An 18342-nucleotide genomic window follows, 5' to 3' on the forward strand; every position below is an offset into this window, starting at 1 on the left:
CCACACCTGGCTAGAGGGTTTTTTTGTTGTTTGTTTGTAGGGACAGGTTCCCACTATATTGCACAGAGTGGTCTTGGACTCCTGGGTTCAAGTCGCCTTCCTGCCTCAGCCTCCCATGGTGCTGGGATTACAGGTGTGAGCCAGCATGCCAGCTCACATGACTTTCAAACAACACATCCTTAAACAATCAATAGGTCAAAGAAGAAATCAAAAGGGAAATTAATAACACTTTGAGATGAATGGAAATGGAAATAAACCAAAATTTGTGGGATGCTGTAAAAGATGAACTGAGAGGGAAATTTATAACTGTAAAAACCTGTATTTTAAAAAAAGATCTGGCTGGGTGCAGTGGCTTATGCCTGTAATCCTAGCACTTTGGGAGGCCAAGGTGAGAGGATCACTTGTGCCCAGGAGTTTGAGAACAGCCTGGGCAACATGGTGAACCCCCCATCTCTACCAAAATAAATATACAAAAATTATCCTGGTGTGGTGGTGCAGGCCTATAGTCCCAGCTACTTGGGAGGCTGAGGTGGGAGGATCACTTGAGCCCGGGACACAGAATTTGCAGTGAGCAGTGATCATGCCACTGCACTCCAGCCTGGGCTACAAAGTGAGGCCTTGTCTCAAAAAGCAAACAACAAAAAGATCTAAAATCAGTAATCTCACTGTATACCTGAAAGAACTAGAAGAAGAACAAACTAGTCTAGACAAGGTGGTTCACACCTGTAATGCCAACATTTTAGGAGGCCGAGGCAGGCGGATTACTTGAGTCCAGGAGTTGGAGACTAGCCTGGCCAACATGGTGAAACCCCAACTCTACTAAAAATACTAAAATTAGCTGGGCATGGTGGCACGGGCCTGTAGTCCCAGCTACTCAAGAGGCTGGGGTGGGAAGGTTGCTTGAGCCCAGGAGGTTGAGGCTTCAGTAAGCTGTGATCGTGCCACTGCACTCCAGCCTGAGTGACAGAGTGAGACCCTGTCTCAAAAAAAAAGAATTATAAGAGGATATGGTGAACAATTCTATGCCAACAAATTATATAACATAGTCGAAATGGATAAATTCCTAGAAACACAAAAACTAAACAAACTGTCTCAAAGAAGAACAGAATACCTTACTATAACTAGTAAGGGTATTGAATCAGTCATACAAAATCTCAGCCGGGCACAGTGGCTCACGCCTGTAATCCCAGCATTTTGGGAGGCCGAGGCAGGCAGATCACTTGAGGTCAGGAGTTCGAGACCAGCCTAGCCAACATGGTAAAACCCCCGTCTCTACTAAAAATACAAAAATATTAACGAGGCGTGGTGGTGCATGCCCATAATCCCAGCTACTTGGGAGGCTGAGGCAGGAGAACCACTTGAACCAGGGAGGTGGAAGTTTCAGTGAGCCAAGATTGCGCCACTATACTCCAGCCTGGGCAACAGACCGAGACTCTGTCTCAAAACAAAAAAAAGGAAAAAAAAAATCTCAGCTGAGCATGGTGGCTCACGCCTGTAATCCCAGCACTTTGAAAGGCCAAGATGGGAGGATCACTTGCTTTCAAGAATTTGAGGCCAGCCTGGACAACATGGTAAGACCCCATCTCTATAAAATTTTTTAAAATTAGCTGGTCGTGGTGGTGCATGCCTGTGGTCTCAGCTACTTGGGAGGCTGAAGTAGGAGAATTCCTTGAGCCCAGGAGGCAGGAGTGAGCCATGTTTGCACCATTGCACTCCAGCTTGGGAGACAGAGTGAGACCCTGTCTCAAAAAAAAAAAAAAAAAGAAAGAAAAATGTATTTGGCTTACAGATGTCTGGGCTGTACAAGAAGTGTGGCAGCAGCATCTGCTTCCGGTGAAGGCATTAGGCTCCTTCTACTCAGCAGAAGACAACATGGGGCTGGCATGTGCAGAGACCATATGGTAAGAGAAGAAACCAATGGGGTGACGCAATGGGGGGATGGGGAGAGACACACTTTTTTTTTTTTTTGAGATGGAGTCTCGCTCTGTCACCCAGGCTAGAGTGCAGTGGCACGATCTCGGCTCACTGCAAGCTCTGCCTCCCGGGTTCATGCCATTCTCCTGCCTCAGCCTCCCGAGTAGCTGGGACTACAGGTGCCCGCCACCACGCCCGGCTAATTTTTTGTATTTTTAGTAGAGACGGGGTTTCACCATGTTAGCCAGGATGGTCTCGATCTCCTGACCTCGTGATCTGCCTTCCTTGGCTTCCCAAAGTGCTGGGATTACAGGCATGAGCCACCATGCCTGTCCCTTTTTTTTTTTTTTTTTTGGGACAGGGGCTGTCACCCAGGCTGGAGTGCACTGGCGTGGTCATGGCTCATTGCACCTTTCACCTCTTGGGCTCAAGAGACCCTCCTACCTCAGCCTCCTCAGTAGCTGGGACTAAGGAAGCACACCACCATGCCCAGCTAATTTTTTTTTGAGATGCAGTCTCACTCTGTTGCCCAGGCTGCAGTGCAGTGGTACAATCTCAGCTCACTGCAACCTCCGCCTCCTGGGTTCAAGCGATTCTCTTGCTTCAGCCTCCTGAGTAGCTGGGATTACAGATGCCTGCCACCAGGCCCGGCTAATTTTTGTATTTTTAGTAGATATGGGGTTTCGCCATGTTGGCCAGGCTGGTCTCGAACTCCTAACCTAAGGTGATCCGCCCACCTCAGCCTCCCAAAGTGCTGGGATTACAGGCATGAGCCACCGTGCCTGGCCCATGCCCAGCTAATTTAAAAAAATTTTGGCTGGGCGTGGTGATTCATACCTGTAATTCCAACATTTTGGGAAACTAAGGCAGGCAGATCATTTGAGCTCAGGAGTTGGAGACCATCTTGGACAATACGGCGAAATCCTGTCTCTACAAAAAATACAAAAATTAGCTGGGCATGGTGGCACTGTGCCTGTAGTCCCAGCTACTCCAGAGGCTGAGGTGGGAGGATGGCTTGAGCCTGGGAGGCAGAGGTTGCAATGAGCCAAAATGGCGACATTGCACTCCAGCCTGGGCAACAGAGCCAGACCCTGTCTCAAAAAAAAAAAAAAAAAAAAAAAAAAAGGTCTAAAAATAGATAGTGGTGATAGTTACACAACATTGTGAATGTACTTAAATGTCACTGAATTATACACTTAAATGTTTAAATGGTAAATTCTATCTTATGTATATTTTACCACAATTTAAAAATTTTATCTATTTCTATTTTAATGAGAGTTTTAAAAAGCAGGAATGGATATTGAATTTCCTTAAATACTCTTTGGAGTCTATTAAAGATAGCATTTTGCTTCAAAATCCAGCCCTGGTTTCTGTACCTAGTACTTCTGTCACACCCAGTAAATGTTATTGCATGAAAACAAACAAAAGACCATAAAGACATACCTCTTCACGTTCACTGGGATTGGTGTCATTTTTTAAAAAAAAAGGAAGGAAAAATAACCAATATGGGCAACAGTGTGGATATATAGAAATTTTTGTATATTGCTGGTAGGAATATAAAATGGGGAAAACGGTTTGGTGGTTCCTCAAAAAGTTCAACATAAACCCAGGCGCGGTGGCTCATGCCTGTAATCCTAGCACTTTGGGAGGCTGAGGTGGGAGAATTGTTTGATCCCAGGAGTTTGAGACCAGCCTAAGCAATATGGTGAGACCTCATCTCTACAAAAAATTAGCTAGGCATGGTGGCGCATGCCTGTAATCCCAGCTACCTGGAAGGCTAAGACAGAAGGATCACTTGAGCCTGGAAGGGAGTTTGAGGGTGCAGTGAGCCCAGATTGCGCCACTGCACTCCAGCCTGGGTGACAGAGTGATATCCCGTCTCAAAATAAATAAATAAATAAATAATAAGTAAACAAACAAACACAGAATTACCATATGACCCAGCAACTCTACTCCTGTGTATATGCCCAAAAAAACTGAAAACAGCCCGGGCGCTGTGGCTCACACCTGTAATCCCAGCACTTTGGGAAGGCAAAGTGGGAGGATCGCTTGAGGCCAGGCATTCGAGACCAGCCTGGGCAAGATAGCAATACCCACCCCCCAATCTCTACAAAAACAAGTAATTAATTAAGAAATTAGCCAAAGCCAGGTGCGGTGGCTCACGCCTGTAGTCCCAGCACTTTGGGAGGCTGAGGTGGGCAGATTGCTTGAGTCCAGAGATTTGAGACCAGCCTAGGCAACATGGCAAAACCCCGTCTCTACTAAAAATAAAAGAAAAATTGCACTTTGGGAGGCAAAGGCAGGTGGATCACCTGAGGTCAGGAGTTCAAGACCAGCCTGGCCAACATGGTGAAACCCCATCTCTACAAAAATACAAAAGTTAGCCGGGCATGATGGCGGGTGTCTGTAATCCCACCTACTTGGAAGGCTGGGTCGGAAGAATCATTTGAATTCAGGAGGCGGAGGTTGCAGTGAACCAAGATTGTGCCATTGCATTCCAGCCTGGGTGACAGAGCGAGACTCCATCTCAAAAAAAAAAAAAAAAGAAAAATTAGCCAGATGTGGTGGTGCATGCCTATGGTCCCAGCTACTCAGGAGGCTGTGGTGGGAGGATTGCTTGAGCCCAAGACGCTGAGGCTGCAGTGAGCCATGATCACACCACTGCACTCCAGCCTAGGCAACCAGAGTGAGACCGTGTCTCAAAAACAAACAAACAAACAAAAACTACTTTAACTGGGTGTAGTGGTGCACACCTCTAGTCCCAGCTACTTGGGAGGTTGAGGCAGCAGGATCACTTGAGCCCAGGAGATTGAGGCTGCAGTGAGCTGTGATTGTGCCACTGCAGTCCAGCCTGGGCAACCGAGTGAGACTGTCTCAAAAAGAAAAAAAAAAAAAAAAAGGACATAGCAGCACTATTCACAAATCCAAAAGTTAGAAATAACCCAGATGTCCATCAACAGATGAATGGATAAACAAATTGTGGTATATACATATAATGGACTATTATTCAGCCATTAAAAGGAATGAAATATTGATACAGGCTATAAACTCTATGAATGTTGAAAACATTCTAAGTGAAAGAAAATAGACATAAGAGGTCACATTTTGCAATTCTTTTTTTTTTTTTTGAGACTGAGTCTCACTCTGTTGCCCAGGCTGGAGTGCAGTGGCTCGATCTCAGCTCACTGCAACCTCCATCTCCCGAATTCAAGCAATTCTTCTGCCTCAGCCTCCCGAGTATCTGGGATTACATGTAGGCATGCACCACCATGCTTGGCTAATTTTTGTACTTTTAGTAGAGATGGGGTTTCACCATGTTGGCCAGGCTGGTCTTGAACTCCAGACCTCAGGTGATCCGCCCGCCTTGGCCTCCCAAAGTGCTAGGATTACAGGCGTGGGCCACCACGCCCGGCCACATGTATGGTAATTATTGAATGTGTTTGGTATGTTCGTTGTGGGTGATGAAAAATTTTGGAACTAGATAGACGTGATGGTTGAACAACATTGTGGATGCACTAAATGCCACTGAATTGTACACTTTAAAATTGTTAACTTTATGTTACATGAATTTCACCTAAATTAACAACAACAACAAAAAAGAACTTAAGACAGCACTTGGTTTGGCTATTATGGAGTTTCGTGACAAACAGTGGTCCATCTCCCAGAGAAATGGCCCCAGGTTCCTAAGAAGGCAAAAGGAGACACAGGACCTCTCTGCACTATTTTTTTTTGCAACTTCTTATGAGTCTATAATTATTTCAAAATAAAAGTCTAAAAGGAAAATAAGAACGTGTGAATGTGGCTGCCCCATGCCTCCCACCCTCAGGTCTGACACTCAGAGACTGATCACCTCTTGGAGTCCTGGAACTCATCTCAGGTTTTAGACCCTGAATGGCCTGTCTGGAGCTGGCGTCTGGAGGCAGGATCAGGAGCCAGCTCAGAGCATAGTTTAACTTTCACTTTTCTTTTCTCCAGAGGAGCCAGGAAGAGAGCTGTGACCAGCAGCGTCCCTTATTCCCTTGGCCTTGGTTCCTGTTTGCACTGGCTACAGCAGGGCACTGGCCCCTACTGTCACCGCCACCTACACAAAGAACCTATCTCTGAGCGCTGAAGCCTACTGCTCAGCCCCAGGTTTGAGGATGGATGCCCTGGATGCTTCGAAGCTGCTGGATGAGGAGCTGTATTCAAGACAGCTGTGAGGCCCGAGGTGGGGGGTGAAGAGTGGGATGGTCTTCAGACCTTGATCTATAACTGCTTGCCTTCTGCTTCCCATCCACAGGTATGTGCTGGGCTCACCTGCCATGCAGAGGATTCAGGGAGCCAGGGTCCTGGTGTCAGGCCTGCAGGGCCTGGGGGCCGAGGTGGCCAAGAACTTGGTCCTGATGGGCGTGGGCAGCCTCACTCTGCATGATCCCCACCCCACCTGCTGGTCCGACCTGGCTGCCCAGGTAAGTGTCCTGGGGGGCTATGGGCTGCCAGACCAAGGTTGGGGCACGGCCCAAGAGGAGTGTCTTTGCTCAGGTTGCACTGGCTCTCTCCCTAGTTTCTCCTCTCAGAGCAGCACTTGGAAAGGAGCAGAGCCGAGGCCTCTCAAGAGTTCTTAGCTCAGCTCAACAGAGCTGTCCAGGTCATCGTGCACACGGGTGACATCACTGAGGACCTGCTGTTGGACTTCCAGGTCAGCTCAGGCCTGCAGCCCTCAAGAGCAGGAAGGGCTGGGCAGTGGTTTTGGCCCTGCTGATCACTGTGTCCACCCAGGTGGTGGTGCTGACTGCTGCGAAGCTGGAGGAGCAGCTGAAGGTGGGTACCTTGTGCCATAAGCATGGAGTTTGCTTTCTGGCAGCTGACACCCGGGGCCTCGTGGGGTGAGTAAGACTGCCTGCCCAGCCTACCATATTACAGCCAGCAACTGGCCCCATGCTGTCCTAAGCTCCAGGCTTGCTCCAGTGCCCCTCCAACCAGCCTCAGGTCTATCCCAGCATGCCTTTCTGATTCTGGTCCCCAGTCCTGCCCTCTGGTTCCTCTAACCTAGCCTCCAGACCTGCTCCAGTAACCCTCTCAAATTCTAGTTCCCAAGCCTCTCCTTGCATTCCTTTCCCAATTCTGGCCCTCTGGCCCTGCCCTAGTATCCCCTATCCTTAAGTACAACCTGTAAGCTGCCTCAGTGACCTCTACCACCCCATCTCAGGCAGTTGTTCTGTGACTTTGGTGAGGACTTCACTGTGCAGGACCCCACAGAGGCAGAACCCCTGACAGCTGCCATCCAGCACATCTCCCAGGTGGGTGCTGAGCTGTAGGCATTCACCTGCTGACCAAGGAGAGGCTGCCAGGGCCTGTGGAAGGCAGGTCCAGGCACCCCTGAGCCAAGCCTCCTCCTACCCAGGGCTCCCCTGGCATTCTCACTCTGAGGAAAGGGGCCAATACCCACTACTTCCGTGATGGAGACTTGGTGACTTTCTCAGGAATTGAGGGAATGGCTGAGCTCAACGACTGTGATCCCCGGTCTATCCACGTGCGGGGTAAGCCAATCCCATTCCAATTCCAGGCGCAGGGCCCAAGCCTCCACTGGAAGTGAGCACAGCCTGGCCCTTGGGATGGGTTTTTCTCCCTCCACCTTCTACAAGGTGCAGCAAGGTCTGGGACACAGATGTAAGATAGGATGGGGTGTGGGAACTACTCAGGCTCAAGGATCATACTGACTAGACTGGAACTCCTTCAGAGGATGGGTCCCTGGAGATTGGAGACACAACAACTTTCTCTCGGTACTTGCGTGGTGGGGCTATCACTGAAGTCAAGAGACCCAAGACTGTGAGACATGTGAGTGCAAGTGCATCTGAGGTAGGGGAGCTTTGTCGCCTTGAGGGGCCCATAGCATTCTGGACTAGACCCTGAGCCAGGTGCCCTCGCAGAAGTCCCTGGACACAGCCCTGCTCCAGCCCCATGTGGTGGCCCAGAGCTCCCAGGAAGTTCACCGTGCCCACTGCCTGCATCAGGCCTTCCGTGCACTGCACAAGTTCCAGCACCTCCATGGCCGGCCACCCCACCCCTGGGATCCTGTGAGTAGCCCTGTTGCTCCCACCCCCAGCCTCTGTCATTTATTGGGGTCCCACCTGCCAGAGGCAACAATGACCGTTCATAAATCCAAGTTTGATCTCCCAACACTGCAGCTTTTAGATTAGAGACTGGTTCCATGGAAGTGCCAGGCACACATCCTGGGGACTCCTGCTACACCCCGACCCCTCAGATCTGTGCTGGAAGCTGCACTCAGATTAGTGAAGCCTCTTGGTCTGCTGTCTGGTACTGGGCATCCTCTGGTGGTGCTGTGCAGGCTGGCAGCAGGGCCAGGCCTTCCCACCCAGGCTTCTGCTTCCTCTTCTGTGGAACAGGGTGGATGGAGGGTGGCTGGAAGGATCTGAGTCAGGAGTAGAGCTCAGGCTGGGGCTACTATGCCCACAGAGTCCTACCAACAGGTTGATGCAGAGACCGTGGTGGGCCTGGCCCGGGACCTGGAACCACTGAAGCGGACAGAGGAAGAGCCACTGGAACAGCCACTGGATGAGGCCCTAGTGCGGACAGTCGCCCTAAGCAGTGCAGGTGTCTTGAGCCCTATGGTGGCCATGCTGGGTGCAGTAGCTGCCCAGGAAGTGCTGAAGGTGGGCAGAGGCATAGGTGTGGGGGGTACTGGGAAGATGTGGAGATCGGTGTGTGTGTCAGAGGGCACCCAGCGCTAGACAGCAGCCCTGGAGGCTTCACCAACCTGGGTGAAGCCTCCAGCCAGGATCTGAGGGGGGTCAGGAGGTGGCGGGAGTGCCCAGCCTGAAGTGCTGCCCCTAGGCAATCTCCAGGAAGTTCATGCCTCTGGACCAGTGGCTTTACTTTGATGCCCTCGATTGTCTTCCAGAAGATGGGGAGCTCCTTCCCAGTCCTGAGGACTGTGCCCCGGTGAGAGCCTGGGATAGGGGTGCAAGCCTTGTCCAAAATCAGGACTAGGGGAGAAGCATGAGGAATGGCCTCCAGGTCCTGATTCAGAAAACTCAGTTTAAGAAGGAGATGCAGGCCAGTAGCCATCACTGACCCCTGTCTCTGTCCCCTAGAGAGGCAGCCGCTATGATGGGCAAATTGCAGTGTTTGGGGCTGGTTTTCAGGAGAAACTGAGCCGCCAGCACTACCTCCTGGTGAGCTGTGGGGTGAGACTGGGGGTGCCTTTGGGAGAGCCAGCCCAGCCCCTTTGGCTAAGGCTGTTCCTGCCAACAGGTGGGCGCTGGTGCCATTGGTTGTGAGCTGCTCAAAGTCTTTGCCCTAGTGGGACTGGGGGCCGGGAACAGCGGGGGCTTGACTGTTGTCGACATGGACCACATAGAGCGCTCCAATCTCAGCCGTCAGCTCCTCTTCAGGTCCCAGGACGTTGGTGTGAGTGCTGACCCCTCTCCACACTCCTGCATCCCAGACCGTCCTCCCATACAGCTTCCCACCCAACATCTTCCTGCCTTCTTCCCAGAGACCCAAGGCAGAGGTGGCTGCAGCAGCTGCCCGGGGCCTGAACCCAGACTTACAGGTGATCCCGCTCACCTACCCACTGGATCCCACCACAGAGCACATCTATGGGGAGAACTTTTTCTCCCGTGTGGATGGCGTGGCTGCCGCCCTGGACAGTTTCCAGGCCCGTGAGTGCTTGACTTCGGAGGCCAGTCCCTTGCCCGCAGCTGTGCCAGTCCCACTTCTGACCCACTGCTCCCTTGCCAGGGCACTATGTGGCTGCTCGTTGCACCCACTATCTGAAGCCACTGCTGGAGGCAGGCACATCGGGCACCTGGGGCAGTTGTTCAGTATTCATGCCACATGTGACTGAGGCCTACAGAGCCCCTGTCTCAGCTGCAGCTTCTGAGGATGCCCCCTACCCTATCTGTACCGTGCGGTACTTCCCTAGCACAGCCGAGCACACCCTGCAGGTAGGAAGCACCCTGGAGACTCCCACCCCACCCAGCTCAGCCCTCAGCTGCAGACCTGTTCTCCACCTGACACCTCATTCTTCCTCCCTCCTCCACAGTGGGCCCGGCATGAGTTTGAGGGACTCTTCCGACGGTCTGCAGAGACCATCAACCACCACCAACAGTAAGGCCACCAACAGAGGCAGATGGGAGTCCAGGGCTCCAAGCACGAGTCTGCAGGACTCAGTCTCACACTTCCTCCTCTCTCTGCAGGGCACACACTTCCCTGGCAGACATGGATGAGCCACAGACACTCACCTTACTGAAGCCGGTGCTTGGGGTCCTGAGAGTGCGTCCACAGAACTGGCAAGACTGTGTGGCGTGGGCTCTTGGCCACTGGAAACTCTGCTTCCATTATGGCATCAAACAGCTGCTGAGGCACTTCCCACCTAATAAAGTGTGTGGCTAGGGGTTGGGACGCTGGGGGCTCAGGGGGACCAGACTGAGCCCAGCAGCTTCTACTTACCTACCTAGGTGCTTGAGGATGGAACTCCCTTCTGGTCGGGTCCCAAACAGTGTCCCCAGCCCTTGGAGTTTGACACCAACCAAGTGAGTGGGATTCTCTAGGGAGCTCCAAGATAGACATGTGGCCCCTCAGAGCAGAGGGAGGCATTTCTGCATTCTGCAGAGATGCATAGATGCCCAGAGAGAGCTATGCATGTGCACATATGGGTGTCTACATGTGAGGCAAAGGCAGGCACTCAAACAGATCCACAAATGGACAGTGACCCCCACCCCATGCACCCATACATGGGTGCTCACTTGCACCCATGCCTCTGTTCCTGCTCTTGGTCTGGCTGCAGGACACACACCTCCTCTACGTACTAGCAGCTGCCAACCTGTATGCCCAGATGCATGGGCTGCCTGGCTCACAGGACTGGACTGCACTCAGGGAGCTGCTGAAGCTGCTGCCACAGCCTGACCCCCAACAGATGGCCCCCATCTTTGCTAGTAATCTAGAGCTGGCTTCAGCTTCTGCTGAGTTTGGTAAGGCTCCTGGCCCTGGCCCCTCATGCTGTCTTTCAAAGGCCTGAACCTGTTCTGTCCTCAGCCTGTGCTGCAGAAGGAAGGTAGGGCCTATGGGATCTACAGCCAATTCGCTACCTCTCAGGCCTCCTAACCTCACTCCTCCATAGTTTCAGGCTTATCATCTGGTCCCTCAGTAGGTCTTCTCCCTGCTGCCTACCCCACATCCCAGTTCTTGTGGCAGATTCTTGGCAAAATAAATAAAATCCATTGGTTCCTGGGGAGTGCCTAGCTATGGCCTGCAGGTGAGGACAGAGTCACAGAGGTCATGAGCATACACGGGTGAAGACTGGGGCTTCTAGAGGGGAGAATGTAGCATTAATTAAGGGGGCTTCTTGATTTGATCAGAGAATAGTAAGTGACAGGCTTGGCAAAGACCAAGAATAGGCACAGGGCTCCAAGAAGAGTGCAGGAGACAGGGGCTAAGGACTGTCTCAACATCCCCTCCCCTGATAGGTCCTGAGCAGCAGAAGGAACTGAACAAAGCCCTGGAAGTCTGGAGTGTGGGCCCTCCCCTGAAGCCTCTGATGTTTGAGAAGGTGGGAGCCCAAGTGGCAGTGAGGAGTGGGGCTGGGGAGTTTGTGGAGAAAGGTCAGGAGCTAATAAGGTAGTTTTGGAGCCCCTTGGCCTGAATTCTCCCAGCAAGACCCTGGAAGCAGCTCACATTCCCTGAACCTCAGCCTGTCTGATCAAGAGGAGATGTGGGGCAACCCCCCGACAGAACTGTGTGGAGACCTGTGCAGTGGCACACAGTGGGCCATGGTGAGGCACAGCTGCAGTGTTAACACTACTTTGACTTGGGCCTTACAGGATGATGACAGCAACTTCCATATGGACTTTGTGTCAGCGGCAGCTAGCCTGAGATGTCAGAACTATGGGATTCCACCGGTCAACCGTGCCCAGGTAACCCCACCCCTTGAGGCTTGGGCCTGGAGGTGGAGGGCAAACCCTGGCCCTACGCCTTGGGCCCAGACCAAATCTCTTGTCCTTGGCAGAGCAAGCGAATTGTGGGCCAGATTATCCCAGCCATTGCCACCACTACAGCAGCTGTGGCAGGCCTGTTGGGCCTGGAGCTGTATAAGGTGGTGGGTGGGCCACGGCCTCGTAGTGCCTTTCGCCACAGCTACCTACATCTGGCTGAAAACTACCTCATCCGCTATATGCCTTTTGCCCCAGCCATCCAGACGGTGAGCCCATGATACCCCACCCTTAGCCCCACTAGGCCTGGGTTTCCCCTGCACCTGCCCATACAGGCCCCAATCTAGCTGCCGGCTCTCACTGAGACTCAGACTGTGCAGAAGTCCTGAAGACTCCCTCCAGCCCTCTTCCTGCTATGAAGCCAGGCTGGGACCTGTCAGACACAGGAAGCAGCCGTCAGCCATCCCCACCCCCAACCCTCCAAAGCCCAGGATCTGGGGGAGCTGCAGCTTTAACTTATTAGTGGAGCCAGACATCCCCCACAGTCCCCTCCTTCCTTGGAGTACCCCTGAGGGGTAGGTAGTGGGGAGGGGACCAGGGCATCAGCCCCAGAAAGAGTCTAGCTTCCCCCTGCATGGTACAGGGGCCCTGGCCTACCTCCTACAAGCTGAGTTAAAGGGTAATAGGCTTGCCACTAGAGGTGTGGGGTCTGCAGCCCTGAGTATATTTGTGTCACAGTTGTGAGTGCAACTGGGGTCTGGGCATCCCTGGAGTGTGGGTATGGAAGGAGCAAGTTTGCACATCTGTGTATCAGATGGGAGTGCAGGGCTCCCATCTTCCTGTGTCCTCAATGTGGGCATGCATGGAGATGCATGTGGGCACACGTGTGTGATCCTGGGCTTGTGGGGATTTGTGTTCCTGTGACTGCAGGGCTGTGAATGCCTCCAGCCTTGTGCCCAGGCTCTGCAGTTGGCATTTCCTTGGGGCAAGGATGAGGGTAGAAGGAATGCCCTCACGAGGGGAGAGGGCAGAGGTCATGGGCCAGCACTGGGTTTCTGCTGAGCAGCCTGGGGTCCCTCTGGACTAGCACACAGAGCCCCTTTGTGAGGCACCCTGCCTCTAACCAGCACACAGGCTGCCTTTGTCCAGAGTGAAGCGGGTGAAGGAGAAGCCCCCATCTCACCTCTAGCCTAGTCTCAGCTTGACCCCAGTGTGTTTTCTCAGGGGCTGATAGGCACCCCCTCTCCTGGTCTCTAGATACCTGCCAGCCATCCTTCTGTCCTTAGCTCTAGGTACCAGAACCCCAAGACTCTTGGAAGGAAAGAGGGGACAGGAGGAGGAAGCCTCTATGCATTGTATCCCTGCTGGGGTCTCTGGGACAGTGGGGCCCTGGTGGTCACTGTGCCCTTTGCCCCTGTGTCCCAATGAGTAGCCCAAGGCACTGGCAGTACATACAAGATTGGGGGCAGGATGTGCCCCCCAGCTCCCAGCCTTGTCTTTGAGGAACAAGCAGCTTTATCAGAGGCTGCAGGGGCCCTGCTCTGGGTTTCCTCAGGAAGCACCACCCCCTCATCCCCCACTCTCACAACCGGTCCATGTGATGGATCGTCTGTTTCCCTGTACGGGCCCCATAGCCCCATTTCCTGTGCTGGCCCCAGCCTGGAGGGGGAGGGGGCTGAGACTCTGGGCCTAGATCCCACCTCCCCCCCGCCCCCCACCCCCTGGCTCCTGTTTCCTGCTAGTCCAGCTCTTCCCCTAGGAAAGGCTGCTGGTAACTGGGATGGGGGTTGGGAGGAGGTAAGAAGTCTCTCACTCCTCCTCTACCTCATCCCAGTTCCATCACCTGAAGTGGACCTGTTGGGACCGTCTGAAGGTACCAGCTGGGCAGCCTGAGAGGACCCTGGAGTCGCTGCTGGCTCATCTTCAGGTGTGCCCTGTTGCTACCCCAACCCCCAGGCTCAGCCCAGCCCGGCCCAGCTGGCGTCTGACCTTTCTCCTCTAGGAGCAGCACGGGTTGAGGGTGAGGATCCTGCTGCATGGCTCAGCCCTGCTCTATTCGGCCGGATGGCCACCTGAAAAGCAGGCCCAGCACCTGCCCCTCAGGTGAGCCCACTTGGGGCTTTAGACAGGCCCCACCAGTCCCTGGAGGCTGGGGCTAGGGGCCACACAGTCGTTTGTCTTCCCAGCCCCATTCTGGGCCCCTCACACCTTCCCAAGCATTCTTTCGCCAAATGGAGCCAGCAAACGGGCTGGAGGTGGGGTGAGGGCCGAGAGCCTGAGGAGGACTCTTCAGGAGCTGCCTATTTGGCCAGTCCCACGGGCTCCCCACATGCTGCACAGCCCCCCTTTCACAGCCCTCTCCCAAGGGACCCATAGCTTCCTGCCTCCTGCTCGCCTCACCAGCTGCTCCTAAAATAGTTTCAGATGTTTCCTGTCTTGAGCAGCTCCTGCTCCTGGCTTGGGCTCCTGACGGCCTGCCAGCACCCTCTCTAGTCCATGCCAGGCTGCCCTCTGCTTGCCATGGCTCACCTCTCCAATCTCCCCTAAACCCCACCCCAACCAGGGTGACAGAACTGGTTCAGCAGCTGACACGCCAGGTACCTGCTCCTGGGCAGCAGGTGTTGGTGCTGGAGCTGAGCTGTGAGGGTGACGAGGAGGACACTGCCTTCCCACCTCTGCACTATGAGCTGTGACAAGGCAGCCACCCTGTCACCTAGCTCAATGGAGCCCCGGATCCCAAGCCCTGCATTGTAAGCCCACAGTAGGCACTCAATAAATGCTTGTTAAAGGAAGGCATAGTGGAGAGGATGGATGATAGAAAACAGTGCACTAATGCACACGGGTGTGACATGGGCATGACAGGGACCTTCACACAGAGAAAAAAAGCTCTTCAGAAGATTTGTCTGCCTGGGCAGTGCCTCAGAGGGCTGGGGCTGCCTCTTAGTGCCTCAGGGGTGTGGAGCCAGGACAGTCTAGAAAAAAGGCTTTTATTGTCCCAGGCTGGAGGGCAGGGTCAGAGGTAGCTGACATCATTGCAGATGATGGGCTGGCGGCTACGGCAGCTCATGAGGGCTGCGAAGCGTGAGACATCCGCAGGCAGTTCAGGTTCTGGGCGAGGTGGGCATGAGAGCCGCTTTCCTGCCATAGCTGTCCGCCGAGCCCTGGCCAGCCGGCGCCGAAGCTGCTCGGAGAGGCCAAGCAGGAACTGAGGGGGCCGAGCACGGGAACGGTGCCCACCTCCATCACCCCCTTCACTCCCTGTCTCAGGCAGCTCCATCCAGTTGTGCACCAAGTCAGCAAAGCAATTGTCCCCTAGTACCAGGGGCTGGCGACTGCGACCCCTGTTCAGTAGGGCTGCTGTCCAGTCCTCTGCTTCCAGTCCCTGCCAGTGCTCCAGGCAGGCGTCTGGGGTGGACTTGGGCCGTGGACGGTGGACAGGTGGTACACTGGCTACAGGGGCCCTGCCGGGCATGGGGAGGCCACTGACTGAGAGGCGCTGCCTACGAAGGGGCTGTGCTAAGGGTGCTGGGCGCTGGGATACAGGCAGTTCTTCCTCTCGCCATGTGCTGCCTGACACCTCCGAGAAGCCAGAGTCCCAGTCCAGGGCATGCTCCCTGGGGCCTCCCAAGGCTGCATCCCTGTCTTCTGTCACCACTGCTTCCTCCTCCTCCTCTTCCTCCTCCTCCACACAGCAGACTGAGTCCTCTTCCAAGACACCCGAGGCCCTAAGCTGGTGGCTGGGCTGCACATCTGGGCCAGTTTGGGGGGTTGGCTGCAGGGGACCAGGCATTGAGGGTGAGCCTGTGTCCCGACCACACAACTGAGGGGAAGAGAGGGCAGAAGTCGGAGAGGTATCACTTGTCACCAGGCCAGCCCAGAGAACAGAGGGTCCAGGAAGGTTAGATAGGCCTGCTGGCCTGGGCAGCAGGGTGCTAGTGAGCACAGGGCAGGCATAGGGGTGCTGGCACTCGAAGCTGGTGTGGTTCTCATCCGCCGACCTGGTGACAGTCTGGCAGGCTGCAGCATGCAGGGCCGGGCAAGTCGGCACCCGCCACCAGGGCGGGCGGGCAGGCAGGCAGGGTTGCGGGCCTGAACGGGGAAGTAGGTCCTGCCCAGGACTGGAGGGGCATCCCGTGCCTATTGGGGGATTCAGCTCCCAAAGCCCAAAGCGTCTTTCACAGAAAGAGCGCTTGCTAGGTGAGGGGTAGAGAAGGGAGGCATAGGCCAGCCTGAAGTAGGGGGCGTTCACAGCAGCGCCAGCACCTCGTTAGTCCCTTGTCGCCCCATGCCCCGCCCCCAAAGAAGTCCCCCTTCCACTCTCTCCTCCCGCGCGGTTCCAGCAGCACGGCCAGCTGGATGCTGTTATCTGATGCTCAGCGCAGTTCCCAACCGTCCGAAACCCGACGCGGGCCATCTGAGCCATATGCGCCGCGCCGCCCCCACCCCGCCTCGGACGGGCACGCTGGAGCCACCCCGCACGCGTCTGTTGTTCCGGCCGGGCGGCAGCCTGGCAGCCCGCACGCGTCCTCACTAACCGCACCCGCTCCCGAGCCTCACCAGTTCCCAGCGGAGCTGGCTAAGGAAGCTGTCAAGCCGAACGCTGTGCATGTCCGTGCCAGGGCTCCCACCGAGCCTACTGGCTCCTCTTGGAACCCCGGCGGAGCCGCGCGGAGAGGGCTGGGAGGGCCGGCCAGCGGCGCCCTCAGCCTCCGCCTGCCTGCGCGACTCCTCGCTCTCCGTAGCTCCCGCCGCCGCCGCCGCCGCCGCCGCCGCCCCGACATCTGGCAGCCGCGCCCCGCCCCGGCCCCGCGGCCAAAGGGGGAGGGGCTAAAACCGGCGTTCCTCCCGACTCTACCGCGGTTCTTGGTGGGAAGGGCGGGGTCGTAACTGGAAGCCGGACGGGGTCGGTACCGGGACCCCCGAGCCCCCAGACGGTTGAGTGGACCCTGCGTTTGCTGCGTGACGCAGGACAGGTCGCCTCCGTGCGGGGGCCTCATCCTCCCCATTTGTTCAATGGTGAAATAGCGGTCCCTCCCACGGGGCGTCGTGCTGCGCCCGCACATAGGCAGAGCGCCCCGGATGGTAGGACCCAGAGAGGTTGTGGACCCTCGGGGCCTGATCCACGGGACCCATTCGTGACGCTGGCCTTGGCACTCTCTGAACGGGATGGAAGTGGGGTTCAGCCCGTCTGAGGAGTCAGAGAGGGCGGGACTTTGTGGCAGCACACCGGCGGGGCCTCAGCCGCGTCCCAACCGAGCTAGATGGGACTGCCCTCTAGTGGGGAGTGCTCGGCTAGTCGCGAGTCCAGCGGCGACGCGCGACCGTCTGCATTCCCTCTGTCGGTACCAGGTGCAGACTGAGGGTCAGTGCTGGGGTGAGCCTTTCTCCTGAGGCTGCTCTTTCAACGCAGGCTAGGCTCAAGGGTAGTGTAGCTGCAGACAGACTGGACATACCAGCAACAGGAAAATACCAGGGAATGAGGGCCATGGGCTGGCCTGGGGAAAGTCAGTCTCAGAGGAGGTGACATCAGGATGCAATCAAGAAGAGGGGCATTCTGGCCCGGCGCGGTGGCTCACGCCTGTAATCCCAGCACTTTGGGAGGCCAAGGCGGGCGGATCACGAGGTCAGGAGATCGAGACCATCCTGGCTAACATGGTGAAACCCCGTCTTTACTAAAAACACAAAAAAATTAGCCGGGCGTGGTGGCGGGCGCCTGTAGTCCCAGCTACTCCGGAGGCTGAGGCAGGAGAATGGCATGAACCCGGGAGGCGGAGCTTGCAGTGAGCGGAGATCGCGCCACTGCACTCCAGCCTGGGCGACAGAGCGAGACTCCGTCTCAAAAAAAAAAAAAAAAAAAAAAAAAGAAAAAGAAAGGAAGAAGAATAAGGAGGAGGAGGAGTAGGAGGAGGAGAAGAAGAAGGAAAGAAGAACATTCTAGGCAGAAGGAGCAGCCAGGGAAAAGACCCTGAGGGACAGAAGCTGGACAGGGCCAAACATAAAGAAGGCCCAGGTGTCTGTGATTGGTGGTGGTGGCAAGAGGGAAAAGGTCAGCAAAACCAGGCTCTAATGGCCTTAGAGCAGAATGCCCACATTTTGTTCTTGGTGTGATGAGGAGCAATGGGGGCCTTTGAGCAGGAATGACCTGGGCTAGCCCTTGTTTAGATAATCCCAGCTGCTTTCAGAAAAGGATTCTGCAATAAGAGTGGAAGTCCCTGCCCTCATCCAGGCAACGAAAGGGAAGGCCTAGGCCTGGGCAGGGCAGGTGCCCTGAAGGGGGTCACTTTGGGGTATGTTTTGGAACTAAAATCAAGTCTTGCTGATGCATGGATGTGGGCAGGAAAAGAGGCATCAAGCATGACTCCTACATTTCTGGCATTAACAGCTGGTTGGATGAAATTGCCATAAACTGATCTGGGAAAGACTGGAGAAGAGTGGGTTTGGAGAGGAAAATCCAATGATCACTTATGGACACGTAACCCTTGAGATGCCTGTTAGA

General features: G+C 54.8%; 2 protein-coding genes across 9 annotated transcripts; one reads left to right on the forward strand and one right to left on the reverse strand.

Annotated features, from left to right (window-relative positions):
- Window positions 1-1789: 1789 nt before the first annotated feature.
- UBA7 (ubiquitin like modifier activating enzyme 7) lies at window positions 1790-14638 on the forward strand. Of its 8 annotated transcripts, none has more exons than XM_054481988.2 (25): window positions 1790-1901; window positions 5890-6109; window positions 6194-6362; window positions 6458-6592; window positions 6673-6779; window positions 7103-7193; window positions 7298-7433; window positions 7634-7731; window positions 7824-7970; window positions 8385-8567; window positions 8749-8856; window positions 9009-9089; window positions 9169-9324; window positions 9413-9578; window positions 9658-9863; window positions 9962-10026; window positions 10116-10299; window positions 10377-10451; window positions 10706-10889; window positions 11385-11467; window positions 11739-11831; window positions 11924-12115; window positions 13681-13773; window positions 13849-13949; window positions 14410-14638. In XM_054481988.2, exons 2-25 carry the CDS (start codon window positions 6054-6056, stop codon window positions 14537-14539), a joined length of 3039 nt encoding a protein of 1012 aa, XP_054337963.1. In that variant the 5' UTR covers window positions 1790-1901; window positions 5890-6053; the 3' UTR covers window positions 14540-14638. The 8 variants fall into 8 exon arrangements, with proteins under 8 accessions (XP_054337963.1, XP_063517205.1, XP_063517203.1 ...); XM_063661133.1 differs by lacking the exon at window positions 1790-1901 and adding an exon at window positions 5707-5791 and having other exon boundaries at window positions 5890-6106; XM_054481987.2 differs by lacking the exon at window positions 1790-1901 and adding an exon at window positions 5708-5791.
- Window positions 14639-14816: 178 nt separating this feature from the next.
- INKA1 (inka box actin regulator 1) lies at window positions 14817-16632 on the reverse strand. Its single transcript, XM_054481993.2, has 2 exons — window positions 16404-16632; window positions 14817-15666 (listed from the first exon to the last, which is right to left on the reverse strand). The coding sequence occupies exons 1-2, from the start codon at window positions 16452-16454 to the stop codon at window positions 14860-14862; spliced, it is 858 nt and encodes a 285-aa protein (XP_054337968.1). The 5' UTR covers window positions 16455-16632; the 3' UTR covers window positions 14817-14859.
- Between the last annotated feature and the right edge of the window lie 1710 nt (window positions 16633-18342).

Source organism: Pongo pygmaeus, chromosome 2, assembly GCF_028885625.2.
Source record: "Pongo pygmaeus isolate AG05252 chromosome 2, NHGRI_mPonPyg2-v2.0_pri, whole genome shotgun sequence".
In the NCBI taxonomy this organism is placed as follows: Eukaryota; Metazoa; Chordata; class Mammalia; order Primates; family Hominidae; genus Pongo; species Pongo pygmaeus.